The sequence below is a fragment of the Chenopodium quinoa genome, unplaced genomic scaffold (assembly GCF_001683475.1).
Source record: "Chenopodium quinoa cultivar QQ74 unplaced genomic scaffold, ASM168347v1, whole genome shotgun sequence".
In the NCBI taxonomy this organism is placed as follows: Eukaryota; Viridiplantae; Streptophyta; class Magnoliopsida; order Caryophyllales; family Amaranthaceae; genus Chenopodium; species Chenopodium quinoa.
In genome coordinates, this window is record NW_018742966.1 from 908,730 (window position 1) to 927,717 (window position 18,988).

The following is an 18,988-nucleotide window of genomic DNA, read 5'->3' on the forward strand; positions in this document are numbered from 1 at the left end:
TTTGTGATTTAAGATTTTGTTGAAGTTCTCTAACTTCTCTTAATGTATTTTTTCTAAATATCAAATATATATATATAATTATCTCACTTAACTTCTCTTAACGAGCGCGCCGGGGCGTTAGATAAGGATAAATTATATTGGTTGAAATGATATTAAGTTAGGAATTCATGACAAAATCACGCGTCGTTCGGTGTAATTAATGTTAATTTTACTCTAATATTTGTACTTTAATTCTCTTATCTAACGCCCCGGGGGCGCTCATTAGGTTTTGCCGATATTTTTTTTTAGGAAATATATAGTGATAATTAGAGATATTAACAGTTGAATTTGTGCATTGACACATGTAATAAAATAAACGCGTATCTAATTTGGAGTAGCCATGAAAAGCTAAAAAGTAAAAAAAAAAATCAATGAAAATAATAATTAATTACATATTGAACGTTATACAATCCTAAATTAACAAGAGTACATTATGAGTAAATGCTTTTTTTTTTTTTTTTTTTTTTTTTTTTTTTTTTTTTTTTTTTGGATTCAAAGGAGGATCCAAAGGAAATAAAAAGAACAAGAAAATAAAAACAAACACACCAAACAAAAGAAAACTACCTATGGAGGGATAAGCCGAGGCATAGCTACTCCTCTAAAATACGATTAAGTTCGACTGACACATTATTACTATAAATTTCCAATTAAGTGTCATAAATGCTTATTTATAGCCTTGTGAAATCATTATCTTTTCTAATTATCAACCTTAAAAAAAAAGAAAAATCCAAATTTTGTTTTATATTATTGGTCTAAATTTATTATTACTCTGTATTAAACTATTTTTATTTTTTACAAAGTATTTTTTTTTTTAAAGGAAAAACCTTGACTACACACATTGTTATACGACCCAGTTCGCCAAAATTCAAAGTGACAGTTTCCAAAAAAAAAAAAAAAAAAAAAAACCAATTTCAGAGATTAAGCACTCCTCTTCTTCATACTTCAGAGTTCAGTACTATTACTAGGGTTCTTCCTAAATTCATATATTTCCCATTAATTTTCCAAAATTACAGAAATTTCCAGGCTTCTATAGCAATTTCGTTGAATTAAACCCATCTGCAACTGTTTGCCATTTCAAATTATGGCTCCTCTGAAGAAGAAATCAAAGAAGAAAGATTTGAAGAAATTAAAGAAGAAAACTAAAACAGTGAATGTTGTTCCAATTGAACCCAGACCCATTGAATCTGATTGGTGGGATAGTTTTCTCCACAAAATCTCCTCCTCCCCAGGTAACCAATTTTCTCTTTCCATAGTTAATTTACGCTAATTTTCTGTCATGAAATTGCAATTTGTTGATGTATATTTACCTGGGAATTTGTTAATTTTAGGGAAATCTTTGTTTGATTTCTGAATTGCTTCTAATTTTATTTTGTTGATGTTATTTGAGTTCTAGCTGAAAATGGGTAAGTTTGTAATTTTTCTTTATTGTTGTTGTTGTTGTTAATTGTCTATGAAAACTACTTAGCTATAATGAAGGGTAATAGGGTGTCCATTCCACAATCGGATATTGCTGTTCTTGTTGATTTTCTATGAAACTATTTGGCTATAATGAAGGATAGTTTGGTTTCCATTCTACATTCGGGTATTGTTATATAAATTTACACCCTCAAACGTTCTCCTCCGCGGTTGGTGAATTTGAGAGGGTGTAGAATAGTAGATTTACACAAGATATAATATGGAAATTACACTAGTTGATTAAGTTACGAAAATGTTGGTTAAGTGACTAGAAAATTTGTTATTTGGGAATCTTTCAGGTTTAACAATACATAGTGATGAAGAGGAGGCATTCAAGTTTTTCTTTAGGGTGTCAAAAAAGACATTTGAGTATATATGTTCACTTGTTAGAGAGGACTTGATATCGAGACCACCCTCGGGGTTGATCAACATTGAGGGGAGGCTCTTAAGTGTTGAGAAACAGGTTGCAATTGCAATGAGGAGGTTGGCTTCTGGTGATTCACAGGTTTCCGTTGGTGCCTCTTTTGGGGTTGGTCAGTCCACTGTTTCTCAGGTCACTTGGAGATTTATCGAGTCATTGGAGGTTCGTGCTAAGCACCATATTAAGTGGCCTGATCAGGATCGGTTGGAGGAGATCAAAACAAAGTTTCAAAGTTTGTTTGGGTTGCCCAATTGTTGTGGTGCGGTAGATGCTACTCATGTTCTTATGACCCTACCGGCTGTTCAAACATCAGATGACTGGTGTGATCAAGCCAATAATTATAGCATGTTGCTTCAGGGAATTGTTGATGATGAAATGCGGTTTCTTGATGTTGTCACTGGTTGGCCTGGGGCAATGTCGGTGTCTAGATTTTTGAAGTGTTCTGGGTTTTATAAGTTGTGCGAAAATGGAGTGCGATTAAGTAAAAAATTGAGGTTAGATGATGTAGAGATCAGAGAGTACATTGTCGGTGGAGTTTACTACCCTCTTCATCCTTGGCTCATGATCCCTTATGAAAATCAAGATTCTACCCTCATGAACTCAAAATATAAGGAGGCACATGAGGCTGCAAGGTATTTGGCAGTGAGGGCATTATCATATTTGAAGGGAAGTTGGAGAATTCTTAGCAAGGTCATGTGGAGGCCCGATAAGAGTAAGCTACCCAGCATAATCTTAGCCTGTTGTTTACTCCACAACATTATGATCGATTGTGGTGATAAATTGCTCTCTGATATTGCTATTCCTGGTCACCATGACTTGGGTTATGAAGAGCAATCGTGCAAGCTTGTTGATACCTCAGGGGGTACCATGAGAGATAATTTAGCTACATATTTGCAGCCTAGATAAAGAAGGCACTGATTATTGACTTAAGCATGTCTCCATCTTTGGTTTCCGGCAGTCATATTTTTTCTTGGGGTTGAGGGGTTAGGAAGCCTTCAATGGGGTTTTTGTAAATTTAGGGATAAGAGATAATTTAGATGAATGCGAGTTGAGTGTCTGCAGTATCTGAAATATTTAAAGCTGTTGTATAACATATGCTGTTTGATTACTTGCTTTTCAATGAGAAAGAACCCTGTTAATTTCAAATATTACAGTTCCTTTTTTTTTTTTTTTTTTTTTTTTTTTCAAATTCTATATATACTGATTATTTAAGAACTAAGTGGAACTCACCTGGTAATTCTGTAAGAGCTTGAGTGTACGAGTCTAGAATAATGAGTTGCTTGTAGAAAAATCAGTTAGTACAAGAGCAGAATATGGATAGAAAGCATTTTCTTTTATTTTTGTTATAAATTAATTTTAGGCAGCCCCTATCATTTCTTGTAAAGACCTATTTAATTAATTTATCTTAAATGTATTTATTGCCCTAATCTGAACTATCTTCCTAAACTAAGTGGACAGGTGAAAAGAACCAGAAGGTAAATTAAGTTCAGACAACAACTAATAACAGCTATCCAAATTCAACTTACAACTAACATAGTCTAAATTAAATAAAATTAATTAACAGAAAATTAGGTGAATAGAAACGCAGCTTAACTAATAATTGTGGAATGGAAGTAACAATAACATCAACTATCAAGTAATATGGAGCAGTTCATTCAACAAACTTCTTTTTTGTTTGTTTTATTTATTGTCCAAAGTTTTACTTCTACTGTTTCAATATAGTTTGCTCACTTTCCTTTTATGTCTATCGAATTTATTTTGTGCAATTCTAAAATTGCCAATGACACTATTTTTGTTTCACAAATTTTTGTATGCGACTGGCCACGTAATGCGGCAGCCGGCAGGGGTTACTTGTAGGGTGTTATTGGTTTTGTTAGGGTTTACTTGTATTTTGTGATTACTTGTATGGGTGTTATTGGTTTTGGTCAGGGGTTAGTTGTAGGGTGTTACTGGTTCTGTATGGGGTTTTGGTACAAGTAACCCCAGAATACAAGTAACCCATACAAGTAATCCCATACAAGTAATCCCAGAATTTAAGTAACCCCCTACAAGTAACCCCAAAATACAAGTAACCCATACAAGTAATCCCAGAATACAAGTAACACTCTACAAGTAACCCCTACCGCACCATGTGGCCTGCAGCAATAAAAACCTCTGATTTTGTTTTTGTTTTTGTTTTTATTTTTATTTTTTTATAAAAAATTACATATTATTTCCAAGTTGGGCTGCTACATTTTTTTTTTGCATCAACTGATCGTATATATCTTGATTATTTCTGAGGTAATTATCAATTTTATTGTTATCATAATCTTGCATATCCATAGAAGTTTTATGAATTTCAAGAATTCAATTTTTTCTAGGGTTTTAGATTCATTGGAGGAAAGCCCAATAAGTGGAGGAGATGAAAAGGAATTTCAGAGCCATTAACTCAATTTTGATGGTTGGGGTTAACCCCACATCCTGGTATATTCTCTTCCTATTTTCAATTTTGTTTTAATTTATTTTGGAATAATATTGATTTTCCTCTTTGAATGAACTTTGTCAAATTTGTGTTAGTGGCTTTTGATATAAATTGCTAACTATTCTAAACAATCTAAAGTAATTGTATTAGTTCAAATTAGTAATAGCTCATCTTTCCCCCCTTCTCTACATTGCCTATTGAATCAAGTGAATGTTCATTTGTTCTGTTCTCATGTGTAGCATGCTAAGATTGCTAACATAAGGGTATTCTTTATTATTTTGATACTCATATTATATAACACAAGGGAACATTTATTGGAAAGCACCTGATATGTATCATGTTTTGCCAGAAAGTACTTGTCATGGAGTATTTATCATTTTGTCCGAAGCATCTAGTATGTATCACAATGCACACATTCTTTTTATGAGTAATTGTCAATATTTTGTCAACCTATGGCAATATGATGATGATTACTAATTTACTATCGTCATTTGGCAATTTAGGGTCATATGGTGATCAGTTATCAGTGCTAAGAAGTCATTGGTACCAACTAACATTTGATTAGGTCATGACTATTTAGTACCAAGATTAAAACTGACAACTTCTTCAATTATATAACCATTCAGGAAAGAATTTTGATGGAATTTATGAGGTTGCAAAGGTATGATTGCATTACTAAACTTCCATTTCATTGATTCCTTGACTCTGCATAAACCAAATTCTCTCCTTGACATTGTGCTTTGATATTTTCTTATCATTCTTTTTTCGACCCACAATACTTACTCTTGCTTTTTCATTTGCGGTTTTGGATTTCACATATTGATAACCAACAAGTTTCACTTGCTTTTAAACTGCTTCAATCTTCCGAGTCAGGCCCAAATTGAGATTTAGTTGTGCAGGTTTGGCCTCTGGTTCAATCTGCTTCAGGATTCAGGAATGACATTTTTAGTAGAATATATCACCTTGCTGAGAGTAACTTGTTTTAAGTGGAGGAATAACCTTGGATCCTCTACTATGCAAGGAAGATTGTTATCTCCTTGTGGTTATAATGTTATATTGCCCATATTACTCCTATTTTTCAGCTGTCAAAGGTTTTGGACTTTTGGTTAGGATTTAGGATTAGTGTTTTACCATGACTCAAAATATGCAGAGCCACACATAAAATGGACGGTGGCATAACTTCACTTAACCTCTCAAGGGAAAGGGTAATGCAGAGCTAGATAAATTCAGATAAAGTAGGCAAAGTGCTTATTCTGGCTAGGTGTTTTTTAAATTTTTAATTTTTTTTTTTCCTATTTACTACAAAAAAGGAAAACCCTTGTGAGCAGCAATTTTCTCATGAAGTACCATATTATCATTGATGTAGCAAACTATGTACAAGCTAGTGATATTAAGACAATAGGAAGTAGACATACATAAGAACTTCAATATTCCATCACAAACCATATCCTTTATTACTAGTATATAACATGTAGAGCTGAACTCTCTCGTCTATGTCTTTATGCTCTCCTAACTCTCCTAGTTGGCCTCCTCCTTCCGAAGGTGTCCATAAACCATTCATGGTACTTGTCAGTGATGTAGATTTTCCCAATTACAAAGCCAACTATGGTCCCACTAATACAACCCAGTGATCTGACGACCCAATCAATTAACTCAGAATCGTCATTGCTCTCATCAATATTCACTGTTGGCGGTGGCACATCTTCATTTACACACTTCTTGGATAATAAACTTCCACACAACCCGGGGTTTCCTTGGAATGAGGTATCATCAAAGGTATTGAATTGGTTTCCTTGTGGTACTGGGCCCATGAGATGATCATTATTGGAAATGTTGAACACCTCTAGTGATGTCAATTGTGATAGTGCTGGAGGAATTGCACCGGAGAGTTTGTTAAGAGAAAGATCTAGTGATTCAAGGTCTGTTATGTTGGCTACAGAGGGTGGAATTCTACCTTCAAGATTATTGTTGGACAAGTTGAGTGCTTGAAGCCCCTTGAGATCCCCAACGACATCTGGTATCCTGCCCGTGAAGCTATTACTTGATAAATCAATGACCCTAAAGACTTTAAGAACCTTTGGGTAAAGAATTTCGTTGCCTTTGTTTGTTATGGTGATCGAGTACTCAAAATTCTGTTCAGAAATTACTAAATCTGTTCCCACCTTAAAGTAGAAAGTAATCAGAGTATTGTATGAACCTGATTGTTCTTCTTTAGAATCTCTCATTGCATGCCAATTTTGAAAGTACCTTGATGGTAAATGACCTGTATGAAGATTGTGGGATAGGTCAATAATGCGCAAGAAGCGGAAACCGAGGTAAGGTTTTGGATGCATTATGCCTCCAAAAAATTTATTATGGCTCAGGACAAGGACTTGCAACTTTGGGAGACTTCCTAACCATGATGGAAAAGAATCATTAATTTGATTTCTTCCAACATCAAGTACCTCAAGCATTTTACAATTTGCAAGTGACCTTGGAAGCTCACCTCCCAATTGATTTTGACTCAAGTTGATCATCTTCAGTTTGCAGTATTTTGAGAATTTTATGGAACTCGTGCCACGGAGATTGTTACCTCGCAGGTTCAGAAGCTGTAGAGATTCACCAAGCTGACCCACGCAATCTGGTATCTGTCCGGTCATGTTGTTGCCAGACAAATCAAGGGAAATTAGAGACTTTGCATTGCAAATTTGCCTGGGAATAACTCCAGTCAACAGATTATCTGAGATATCGTAAAACTTCATAGAACCTGGTGGAGAAGGAACTAGTCCTTGTAACTTATTACCCCTGAAGCAAAAGTCCTCCAAATGGGTCCACGGAAGCTCTGCTGCAGGCTTTTCAAAGCCTGTCAAATTATTCTGGGAAAGATCAATTTTAAGGAGATTCTCTTTAGTTGTATTCACCAACCATTGTGGTAAATTACCCTTGATTTTGTTTCCTTTGAGTGATAGTGATTGCAGCTCATTTTGATACTGAAGGAATTGCGGAAAATCGGTCAAGTTGCAAAATTCTAGTTCCAAGAGCTTGAGCTTTGGAAGAGATGAATTGGTAGTAGAACTAGGAAATGTTAGGTTGAGTTGAGATAAAGCTAGATTACGAAGATTCTTTAGATGAAAAAAAATTTCGAATTTGCCAAACAAGTTGTTGTAAGACAAGTCTATTGATTGAAGGTTGGTAAACTGAGAAAACCATTGTGGTATTGGACCATCTAATTGATTGTTCTCCAGATACAGTTGCCTTAGCTTGGTTAGGTTTGCAAACCATTGTGGAAATGGACCTATTAGCTGAGATGAAGCGAGATCTAGATAATTAAGTTTTGTAAAGTTTGCAATAAAAGGAGGTATCTCAGTAGCTAGTTTCATTTCAGCAAGGCGTAAATAACTGAGATTGTGTAGCTTGGACAACTGCGAAAACAAGTCTTGTGGCCTGAATTCTAGATTCGAGAAATCTAAAGCTTCGAGGCTGGTAAGATTAGTGATAGAGAAGGGGACTTCACCTTTGAAGTTATTGCGACTTAAGAGTAAAACGGTAAGTGTTGTCATGTTAGCCAGAGAAGATGGAAGTGATCCTGAGAAATAACAACCACATAGGTCGAGTTGTTCCAAATGAGCAAGATTTCCAATTGAAGGTGGCACTTCTCCTGAAAAAGCTGTGCCAAATAGATACAGCTCTTTAAGAGGGTTAGTAGATTGAAACTGAGGCAAAAATCCTGCTAAAACTCTATTGCCACTCAGGTAAAGGAATTCAAGTTGTGGCAATTTGAAAACACTTGTTGGCAGTTCTCCATACAAGTTACAGTATTGGAGGGAAATAGCTTTTAGAGAGGTTAGATTTGTGAGGATGATTGGAACTTTAGTAGATAAGACAACCATATCAAGATAGAGTTTCTGAATACGAGTTAGGTTTCTGAGTAACTTCTCAAGACCCCGACCCTGAAGTTTCAAGTTAAGTTGGCTGTTAGCTAAAGAATCACCATTGTTGGAAAGATCAAGGGTATAAAGCTGTGATAATTTTGAGATTTCAGATGGGATTTGGCCGCTAAATGATGAATAGGAGAGATTAAGATTTTGTATCTTGTTGATTTGGCCGAGTTTAGAGGGAATGAGAGAGTAGTTAAAATCATTAAAGGCAAGATTAAGCTTTTTAAGATGAATGAGGCTGAAAAGGGTGCTGTTAGGAGGAAAATTTCCATAAAGACAGCTGCTACTGAGGTCGAGCCCTGTCACATGACCTGTCTCCTCCTCGCACTCAACACCATCCCACATACAACAATCCCTTGTTAGCTCACCTGACCATGATTTCACCTTTGGATATGCAGATGCAGAATCAGAAACAGCGCAGTTTATAAGGAAACTCTGCCTGAACTGCTGCAATGCCAATCTTTCATGATCAGCACATGATGGCCGCGAAGAGGACACAAAATTGTTTAGTTTAATGGCATGAGAACATACTGGAACTAAGAAAAGAATGTAAATGCATGACAAATAACACATGAACATAGTGTTATTATGATGCAGCTTTTACTTATAGGTTCTTGTTTGTTTAGAAAAAAGAAGTAAGCAAAAAGGTTTGTTTTATAGACAAGAGAAGGCATGATTTTCTTTGCTGGTCAAAGAAGTTATTGAATTTTCGGTATCTGCTTTGAAGATTGTGGGTACAAAAATATTCTGACTAAATGTGAATCCATTCTATCTTGTAAGGATGTTATTTGAACGTTCTTGGAAATTTGAAGGTATAACCTAAGAATTTTCGCACTTGCCTAGTTTTTAAGGGGGGACATATTGAAGTCAGCATTTTAACAGATTGCTGAAGAATTTGTGCAAAGCACTAGTGAACTGCCAACTTCTGGGAATATGAAAACTAGAAAAGCATACTTGAGAGAGTAAAAAGTTACTGTACAGATTAGGGATGGAGAAAGAAATATGATTGATGAGATGGTGAGAGAAAAGCATAAAAAGTCTTTGTAAAGACCTTGAAATTTATGGTGGATATAGTACCTGACTTACCTATTGTATTTATCAATTTGATTTTGAATTTGAATTTTCTCTTTGTTTGACTTTTTATCTTTGGTGAAGCATATATGGAGTAGTGTAATTGGCTGTTTGATTTTTCTTGGTTATTGATTACAATAACTGTTGATAAAATTAGATTTGTTATGAAGTGCTATTTTAGTATTTACGATAAAATTCATTAGTTTGTAGTGATGAGCTTCTCTGGGAAGTGAGAACTAATAAGTAACAACCTGACATGGTAATATTCCCTTTATTCTATGTTATTTTCATCTAAGACTAAGAGTATACAGAATATTTCAAGAGGTGTTACTGTGTTAGTGATTAAATTGGTATCTGAATTAACAATTTATCACATATTGATTATTTTATCTAACAACTTATGATGCACTGATACTTAAATTGACAAATATATGAAAAATCAAAATGGAGGGAGTAACTAGTGAAGTTGATATAGGAGCTAGAGGGCCAACAATGGACAGTTCTTAGTTTTCAGAATATATATTGATAAGGGTTAGACCGTTTGTTTTTAGCTAGGTTAGTCAGAGAAGTCCTCGAGAAAAGTGATAGAGACGGGAGTTGTTAATCATAAGGCACCAAAGAATAAAGAATAGGCAAATTACTCTGCATTAGGATCAATAGTACTGTATGATAATTTTTTCAATGATAGCAATGATATACTGTGCAACTTATTTTATGCTGCTACGATGTATAATCTACCAGTGCAGGCTAGAATGATGCAGATGTCTGTAATAAATCTATTTGGTTTGCTTCAGGAATGATGGTAGCAGTATTGTTGTTTGACATGGGAAGTTGTTGCTGTTAGAGGATCAAACTTGAACACCTAATACAGAGGTAAGAAATATCTTGTCTTAATTTTTATGTTTCATGGAGATATGAAGATAAATTTGACAGCGGCAGGGCTGCATTTCTAAGATGTTTGAAGGGATACTTGCATTTTAACATTTAGCTAATTAATTTTTGGTAGAAGTTGTTTAAGTAATGTATCTTAGTATGTTTTTTACTCCACAATATTGTGATTTATTGTGTTGATAAATTACTCTCGGATATTGATATTCCTAGACTCCTGGTCACCATAACTTGGGTTATGAAGAGCAGTCTTGAGCAGTTGAGCCCCTTCAAAGGGGTATTCTGTATATTTGGAAATACAGAAGAATGTAACTTGACTATCTGCGACTGCAGCATCTGATATGTTTTAAGCTGTCGTATTATGCATGTTGGTTTGATTTCTTGTTCAGTTGCTTATTGTTGAGTATTGCTTAGTTGCTTATTAGGACTTGGAGTGATGACTTTAACAGTGTGGGTTTGGATAAAAATATGAAAGAAAAGAAGGGGAGGGAGGTGAAGGGGAGAGGGAAGAGAAAGGACGAGGAGGGAAGAAAAATGAGTTTTTCTTCCAAATCTCTCCATTGTTAGAGAGATTAATTTTCTACAATTAAATCCTTTTATTTCTCTCCCCTTCAATTCTTTTCCTTCCTTATTTGTTATTCAAATGAAAGATAATCAATCCCTCTATTTCCCTTTCCTTTTTTTTTCCTCCATTTCCTTTAATCCAAACAAAGTGTTATTTTTACATCCTGAAAGAAAGTACCAGATTAGGGTAATAAAATACAACTTTTTTTTTAAAAAAAAACTTCGTAATAAAAAATAAATAAATCATATGACAGGGTTTTCCATTTTTTATGGAAACGAGGTCATTATTAGAAAGGGGTCAATGTGGGTCAATAATATATCCCAAAATAATTTTGAAAAGTAAAAGTTTGAAAATATGAATAAAAACAAGTTGAAAAAAAGAAAAGAAAAAACTAGATCAAATCAATAGTGATGCACAGGGAAAAAAGACAAACGGGATCAAAAGAGAATGAACAAATGTACTTGTATGACGGTGGCACGCTCTAAAACGAACGATCAACTCAAACTATCCGTGATTCCTGTCCACTATAAAGGTCAATGGTGTACTAAAAAAAAATATACTCCTTCCGTTTCAAAATGTTAGTCCCATATATTATTTTTGGCGTTTTAAAAAGATTTACCCATATTGAATATATTTCATTTATAACTTGATTTTTTTGGAATTAAATGATTGTGGAGTGATGACATGACTCTAAGTAAGGAAATTTTTTCCTTAAATTATGCAAGTATAACTTGTGTTTTCCCAATAAAAAATCAAAAAAGTTAAAATGTTAGATTCCAAACACTATTGTTTTCTTATTTTATGTGATTGATTCCATATGAGACTAATATTATAAAACGGAGGGAGTAATATGACCGGTATATATTTTGAGGTTAGATGATGTAGAGATCAGAGAGTACATTGTCGGTGGAGTTTACTACCCTCTTCATCCTTGGCTCATGATCCCTTATGACAACCAAGATTCTACCCTCATGAACTCAAAATATAAGGAGGCACATGAGGCTGCAAGGTATTTGGCTGTGAGGGCATTATCATATTTGAAGGGAAGTTGGAGAATTCTTAGCAAGGTCATGTGGAGGCCCGATAAGAGTAATAAGCTACCCAGCATAATCTTAGCTTGTTGTTTACTCCACAACATTATGATTGATTGTAGTGATAAATTGCTCTCTGATATTGCTATTTCTGGTCACCATGACTTGGGTTATGGAGAGCAATCGTGCAAGTTTGTTGATACCTCAGGGGGTACCATGAGAGATAATTTAGCTACCTATTTGCAACCTAGATAAAGAAGGCACTGATTATTGATTTTAGAATGTCTCCATCATTGGTTTCCGGCAGTCATTTTTTTTAATTTCTTGGAGGTGAGGGTTCAGGGAGCCTTCAAAGGGGTTTTTGTAAATTTTGGGATTAGAGATAAATTAGATGAATGCGAGTGGAGTGTCTGCAGTATCTGAGATGCTTAAAGGTGTTTTATAGCTTGTGCCATTTGATTTCTTCTTTTCAATGAGAAAGAACTCCGTTAAGTTCTTCAATATTACAGCTCCCATATATTTTTTTCTTCCAAAGAACCCTGGGGCAATGGCGGTGTCTAGATGTTAAAAGTGTTCGGGGTTTTACAAGTTGTGTGAAAATGGCGAACGGTTTAGTAAAAAATTGAAGTTAGATGATGCAGAGATCAGAGTACATTGTTGGTGGGGTTTACTACCCTCTTCTTCCATGGCTCATGATCCCTTGTGAAAATCAGAACTCTTTGTCCATTAACTCAATATGCAGGGAGACACATGAGCCGCAAGATACTTTGAAGTGAGTGCAAAGGGCGATAGGGGGCTATAGGGCATTATTTCATTTGAAAGGAAGTTGGAGTATTCTTAGTAAGATCATGTGGAGGCCCAAAAAGAGTGAGCTGCCCAGCATTATCTTAGCATGTTGTTTACTGCACAATATTATGATTGATTGTGGTGATAAATTGCTCTCTGATATTGCTATTCCTGGTCACCATGACTTGGGTAATGAAGAGTAATCTTGCAGATTTGTTGATACCGCAGGCTAAATATTTGCAGTCTAGATATAAGAGGCTCTGACTGCTGATTTTAACCATGTCCAATTCTTTTTTTTTCTTATTTTTTTTTAATTATTTTTTTTTTTTGGGGGGGGGGGGGGGTGGGGGTGGGGAATCTGGGGAGGGGGTCATTGGCCCTTGAGCCTCTTCGAAGGGGTATTCTGTATATTTGGAATGTAACTTGACTATCTGCGACTGCGCTGCAGCATCTGATATGTTTTAAGCTGTTGTATTATGCATGTTGGTTTGATTTCTTGCTCAGTTGCTTATTGTTGAGTATTGCTTAGTTGCTTATTAGGACTGGAGTGATGACTTTTACTTTTACATCCTCAAAGAGACTAAGAGAGTGCCAACACCATATTTCTTTGAGTTGATCGTTCGTTTGAGAGTGCCAACATCATACTAGTACATTTGTTCATTCTCTTTTGATCCCGTTTGTCATATGATTTTTTTAAGCTGTATTTTACTACCCTACCCCTTTTGCCGTTAAGTTATCCGTGATTCCTATCCGCTACAAAGGTCAATAGTGTAATTTTTTAATATTAAAAAATAAAAAAAAGGATATAATATGTGCAGTATATATATGGTACTTTTTTTATTTTATCTTGAAATATACTACTCCGAACATATTTTGTATCCTTATTGTATTAGGTTTCCTAATGAGGATATAATCAAATTGGAGTGTGTAACAAAAAATACATATATAGTTCCAATTAAAGTTTCAAAAGTAAAACATAATAATAAAAAAAAAGTATCAAAATACATTCATCAGGTTTTCCCAAAATTTAAACACATCATGACGAAGAATTTGACTGCAAACAACTTCGACTCCGAAGACATGGTGGATTTCAATGATGAGGATTTCACACATGTGGAAAAAAAACAGTGCACCACGCACCGTCGGTACTGCCGGATTTCCCACGACATCCGCCTCGCAATGAAATTCAGCTTAAAAGTGGCCAACAACATCTTGCAAGAAAATCTTACCATTGATAATCCTAAGAATGTTGTTTGTTCCCCACTTTCGATGGACGTCTTGCTCAACATGATTGCCCTTGGTGCAAAGGGGTCGACGCTAGGTCAGCTCATGGAGCTTCTCGGGTGTGGTAGCGTGGATGACTTTATGGCCAGGGCGTCCGTGTTAGCCAGTATCCTCCAAGAAGCTAAGGATGATGAACTAGGATTATCTTCCGTCAATGCATTATGGGTTGATCTAATCTATACCCTAAATGCGTCGTTCCAAAAGGTTGTGAGGGATTTGTACAAAGCTGAGTCTAAGGCTGTTGATTTTGTGAATCAGGTACATACTCATCTTATAACCTTTGTACAATTGTTTTACAGTAATATGTAAATATTGAGTATTTAAGTTTTGTTCGCCTGACTTTCACTTAATTATACTGTGTATTTTATGCTTAATAAATTTAAGTTTTTATCCGTTACCAATACGTCCAAAAATTTGACCTACTTCTATTGTTTTTATTTTATTGCACCGTTAAGACTTTTAACACTATTCACACAATCTTCTTTGATGACTTTCTTTTGTGATTTATTCGTCAAGAAATTTATTGTCATGTACAATCTATTAGGTTCATCTTAAAATCTATCTTGTAAATATCAACTTTTTATAACTTTTACAAAAGTAAAATTAAAGATTTTATAGCCAAAGTAATGCATTGACAAACATAAAATCACTCATGCTGCAATAAAAAAAAATATATGTGCTTATGGATTTATTTATTATTATTTTTTTTTTTTCAATTTGAAGGTTGATGAAGTGGTAAAAGAAGTAAACTTATGGGCTGAAAAAGAATCAAAAGGTTTGATAAAAGAACTCATCACAAACGAGTCCCTTTCTAGTAGCACAGTTATGCTATTGGTAAATGCTTTGTACTTCAAAGGAACTTGGGTTAAGAAATTCAAGCCAGAATACACAAAAGATGAAGTCTTTTACTTGCTCAATGGAGAAAAAATTCAAGTACCCTTCATGAACAAAACTTACACGCACTACGACTACGGAACCTTTGAGGGATGTCAAGTTCTAAGGATGTTGTATGAAGAAGAGGAGGAATTCCTGAAGGGCGAAACAAAAAGGAGCTTTTCTATGTACATCTTCCTCCCGGACACCAAGGACGGGTTGTCGAATTTGTTGGACACGATACAAATGAATTCAAGTATGTTCAAGGACAAGATAAAGCTTAAGTATGAACAAATTGACAACCTTTCGATTCCAAAATTTGATTTTGAATGCGAGCATTCACTTCGCCAGCCTATGACAAAGTTGGGATTGACACTGCCGTTTGATGTGGATTGTAAGGATCTTGGTAAAATTATAGAGTCCTCTGCTTCGGGTGATGAGCAACAACTCTATATCTCGGACGTGATTCAGAAGTGTCGGGTTGAAACCGACGAAGTAGGAACGAAAGCCGTGGCTTTCACTAAGGCCGTACTTTTGTGTGGAGGTTTAGGATTTAGAACGCCTCCACCCCCTATTAACTTTGTGGCTGATCATCCTTTTCTGTTCATGATTATGGATGATTATTCGGGTGCGATACTTTTCATTGGCACTGTACTTAATCCTTTACAAGGTTAGGCAACATAGCAAAATCATCACTTATGGTCTTATGGATGCAATTATGCTGCTTAGTACTTACTGCCATGGAAGGGATTAAGTCTTGTTTAAAATTTTACTAGTTATTTTCATTTTTTATTTTAAAAACTGTATTTTTTTACTATTTTGAAAGGATTGATTTTGATGCTTTGTCGTAATCATAAGTTTAATGCTTTGAACTTTGGAGAATTTAATTTTTGATTAAATTTAATGTTTCTATATTGCAATATTGCCTATTGAGCCAAACTAATTGATACGTATCTGTTAAGTCGTTTACTTGGGTTTGTAAATTGGTGTATGATTGGGTTGCGATGTGCTTGGCATTGATGCAACCCAATTCGTCACTCTAGAATTCATTATCATGATCGATAAATAATTAAATAGCTACATTTAGCTGAAGGTATTCCAAAATATAATAATCAAAGCTTTAATCCCGAAAAGGCTAAAAATTGAATACCAAAACTAACTTAACTTGTTTATAACCATCATGAAACCAACAAATGAGATACATGTTCCTTTCCTTGGACAAAAATGAAAGGAACAATGAACCTTGCTTCTTAATAAAAATAAAATAAAACAAGTTACTCTTAACTTCAAATCAATCCATTTTCTTTGTTAAAATGAAGAACAACAAATTTAAGTCTCTAATTTGTACCATTATCATCTTTTCGAAGCTGAATAGGAGGGTTATGACGATCACAAGGGAGCTTAATATTACCCATAGACCCTGCTGGTACAAGCTTTAGATTCTCACAATTACACATCTCTATCATAAATCCGTCTGGATCATTGAAGAATAGCTGATCGATCGACGTCTTGTTCTCTTCGTCATCCACCGTTCTCTTCATGTACTTGACATTGTATTCCTTCAGTCTTTGCTCTATTGCCTCCATATCCTCACACTACATACTCCACATTATAAAATTAAATGACTCAATATATAATATAAAAAACTGAGATAAAATTGAATTGAATAACTCATAGCGGCGGATTTTGGACCAAAAAATACCAATATCGTGAACCCAACATTATTTTATATTCATAATTAAATTAAGACAATATATTACTTCTTGTCAAAAAAAAAAAACAATATATTACTAATTGTCCCTATTTTTTTACCCCAAATTGACTTATCACAGTTCTGAACGCGCGTATAACTTCATTTTTACATACATAAAAATTTGATGCTGATAATATATACAATGAGGCGAATCCAACAATACCCCACTTGACTATATTATCTTTTATAAATTAATGAGAAATTACGGTTAAAGATTCTAAAATTTGACAATTTTTTAGAATGGAGCAAAAAAATAGGGATAGAGGGATATGATAGCCCCTAGGCCAGGTACTATGAGTCTCAATAAAGATCCTTCCCTGACTTGAATAAAAAAAGATGTCAAAAAGATAACGTACGATACCTGAAAGGAGATGTGGTTGTCCATGGGATCTAAGGCCGTCTTATCCGAAGGCAAACGATCTTCATCCTTGGACTGAACCAAATGAATACCAACACCATAATTAAAAAGCCAAGCCCCGTCAAAATTAAAAGCTTGAGGCCTCTCAATTTTTACAAACCCCAAAACTTTGGTGTAAAACTCCAATGAATCTTCCACTGATCTACATAGTCTTGACACATGGTTTAGTGCCATCGATGGAAGATCATGGTCGTGGTCGTGGTCATGTTCGTGGTTGTGCTTCTTCTCATCTTCTTCTTGCTTCCTAACACTTTCATTATCTTGCTCTCTTCTTTGTTGATTGCTTCCCATGCTTTTCTTAGCTTTCAATTAATTTTCTCAAAGTTTATTTTAAGTAAGGTAATTAAAAGTGGTTTAGTTACTAGTATAGTAGTATATAGGGTATTAAAGGATGAATGATTTACTTATTCCTTTTGATTTGAAGAAGGTGAGAAGTGACACGTGGAGGTAGGAAGTGCATCAAGGATGATGAGGTGGTAGATTTTCAGGAGGACAGTTATAAGTTTGGCATGATGTGTCTTTAATGGCGGTGCATTTGCAATCGTGCAAAAGTTGGATTACTTCATATTGAAGGAGCCCTACTATTGTAAGTTTCTAGTGTTGGACGTATTTTTGCTCGAATAGTGATTTTTTTTTTATAACTTCTCATCTATTTTTTAATTTTTCAAACTTCCTCCGTGTTTCTAAAAAGTATCACTTTAATCCGTTCAAAATTTAAGTGATTGAGTTAAATACTACCTCCGTTAATAGTTATCTGCAACTTTGAAATATTTTATATCTCACAAATAATACCTCAAAGTTGCAGATAACCATTAACGGAGGTAGTTTGTATAGATAATATGTATGTATATGCGTTTGTTGGGAAATCATTGAATTTTGGTAGTATGATAAATCATTGATTTGAAAAGAATTGAATGAACGAAAATCTAAAGCCATAAGTTTTCTTTAGCGTGTTATTATCTGAAAAATTATTATATATGACTCAAAATGAGAATATTAACAGGTTTCTGAACCATGTTTGGGAACTTATTTTCTAATGATTTAGCCATTATAGGTTCGTTTATCATCTCCAATTGCTTTTCACTCAAATCTACCATATTCAATTTGCAATTAAGTTTTTAAGAGAATTGGAGGAATGATTTCAAGAAATTGTTTTACCAAAAGTAAATAAATAATGACAATGATTATTAAACCAAGAGAATTATGTTTTTAGACCACAAAAAACACGAAACAAATAAAGCACCAAAACTATACAGAAAAATAAAGTAATAAACCATGCATGCTTCTTAAACGATACCATGCAAATTACTGGGAAACAAAACTAAAAAAACTTAAACTATAATGTTGTTAATTAAATCTTCACTATAAGTCAAACATTAACATTGAAAATCAAACAATCATATAACTAATATATAAAGGTAAACTTTTAGCCAGGCGACGAGGCAGCGACACTTGGCGTTCCAACTTTTCGCCAAGTGTCGTGCCACGTAGGATAGATTTATATAGAATTCTATTTGTAGGATAAAAAAAATAGTTTATAATTTTATTTCAATCAAATTTGAATAGAATTTTAGGATAAAATTGTTAATTTAGAGTTTTATTTTTGATAAAGTACTAATATTTCATATGTGCAAATTGTATTATAATTTATTCAAAAAATAATTAGATTATAACTTTCATAAATTATCATATAAATTTAATTTTTATATCATAATATTTTTCTGGAGCGAAGGAATTAGTTCTAATCAATTAAAATAATATACTTCACAATATATCTAAAAATTCAATAAACAGCCCGGACATCGCACGGGCACAAAACTAGCAAAGATATAAAGCTTGATCACACCCTGCAAAACACTAGGGAAACCTCTATGAGCAATACTCTTGTCTCATAGCAATATATTACATAATTACACACTGGATGACACAAGCTACTGGAAAAAAAAATACAATAAAAACAGTACAAAAACTATTTTGCAACAGAGAAAAAAGCCTAGATAAATGAAGTAATAAGGCTTGGTTAGAC

At 34.3% G+C, this 18,988-nt stretch overlaps 4 protein-coding genes across 5 annotated transcripts; 2 read left to right on the forward strand and 2 right to left on the reverse strand.

The window, feature by feature from the left end:
• The first annotated feature begins 532 nt into the window (after positions 1-532).
• LOC110728987 (protein ANTAGONIST OF LIKE HETEROCHROMATIN PROTEIN 1-like) lies at positions 533-12,926 on the forward strand. Of its 2 annotated transcripts, XM_021908678.1 has the most exons (3): positions 533-1,268; positions 1,794-2,409; positions 11,689-12,926. In XM_021908678.1, exons 1-3 carry the CDS (start codon positions 1,121-1,123, stop codon positions 12,101-12,103), a joined length of 1,179 nt encoding a protein of 392 aa, XP_021764370.1. In that variant the 5' UTR covers positions 533-1,120; the 3' UTR covers positions 12,104-12,926. The 2 variants fall into 2 exon arrangements, with proteins under 2 accessions (XP_021764370.1, XP_021764371.1); XM_021908679.1 differs by lacking the exon at positions 11,689-12,926 and having other exon boundaries at positions 1,794-3,061.
• On the reverse strand, positions 5,362-9,602 carry LOC110728986 (receptor-like protein 12). Its single transcript, XM_021908677.1, has 2 exons — positions 6,331-9,602; positions 5,362-6,243 (listed from the first exon to the last, which is right to left on the reverse strand). The coding sequence occupies exons 1-2, from the start codon at positions 8,870-8,872 to the stop codon at positions 5,876-5,878; spliced, it is 2,910 nt and encodes a 969-aa protein (XP_021764369.1). The 5' UTR covers positions 8,873-9,602; the 3' UTR covers positions 5,362-5,875.
• Positions 12,927-12,969: 43 nt separating the features above from the next.
• LOC110728902 (serpin-Z10-like) lies at positions 12,970-15,609 on the forward strand. Its single transcript, XM_021908568.1, has 2 exons — positions 12,970-14,176; positions 14,642-15,609. Exons 1-2 carry the CDS (start codon positions 13,445-13,447, stop codon positions 15,464-15,466), a joined length of 1,557 nt encoding a protein of 518 aa, XP_021764260.1. The 5' UTR covers positions 12,970-13,444; the 3' UTR covers positions 15,467-15,609.
• A 510-nt stretch (positions 15,610-16,119) lies between these two features.
• Positions 16,120-17,349, reverse strand: LOC110728903. Its single transcript, XM_021908569.1, has 2 exons — positions 16,906-17,349; positions 16,120-16,386 (listed from the first exon to the last, which is right to left on the reverse strand). The coding sequence occupies exons 1-2, from the start codon at positions 17,251-17,253 to the stop codon at positions 16,129-16,131; spliced, it is 606 nt and encodes a 201-aa protein (XP_021764261.1). The 5' UTR covers positions 17,254-17,349; the 3' UTR covers positions 16,120-16,128.
• Between the last annotated feature and the right edge of the window lie 1,639 nt (positions 17,350-18,988).

What these genes read in the sequence shown, in the direction of transcription:
- LOC110728987 (XM_021908678.1), top strand. Translation starts at nt 1,121, where the DNA reads ATGGCTCCTCTGAAGAAGAAATCAAAGAAGAAAGATTTGAAGAAATTA. An exon ending in CAAAATCTCCTCCTCCCCAG is followed by an intron (nt 1,269 to 1,793) that starts GTAACCAATTTT and finishes GGAATCTTTCAG; the next exon opens with GTTTAACAATACATAGTGAT. An exon ending in CGATTAAGTAAAAAATTGAG is followed by an intron (nt 2,410 to 11,688) that starts GTTAGATGATGT and finishes ATATATTTTGAG; the next exon opens with GTTAGATGATGTAGAGATCA.
- LOC110728986 (XM_021908677.1), bottom strand. Translation starts at nt 8,872, where the DNA reads ATGTTCATGTGTTATTTGTCATGCATTTACATTCTTTTCTTAGTTCCA. An exon ending in GTCCAACAATAATCTTGAAG is followed by an intron (nt 6,244 to 6,330) that starts GTAGAATTCCAC and finishes CAATTCCTCCAG; the next exon opens with CACTATCACAATTGACATCA.
- LOC110728902 (XM_021908568.1), top strand. Translation starts at nt 13,445, where the DNA reads ATGTGCAGTATATATATGGTACTTTTTTTATTTTATCTTGAAATATAC. An exon ending in CTGTTGATTTTGTGAATCAG is followed by an intron (nt 14,177 to 14,641) that starts GTACATACTCAT and finishes TTCAATTTGAAG; the next exon opens with GTTGATGAAGTGGTAAAAGA.
- LOC110728903 (XM_021908569.1), bottom strand. Translation starts at nt 17,253, where the DNA reads ATGGGAAGCAATCAACAAAGAAGAGAGCAAGATAATGAAAGTGTTAGG. An exon ending in ACAACCACATCTCCTTTCAG is followed by an intron (nt 16,387 to 16,905) that starts GTATCGTACGTT and finishes TGGAGTATGTAG; the next exon opens with TGTGAGGATATGGAGGCAAT.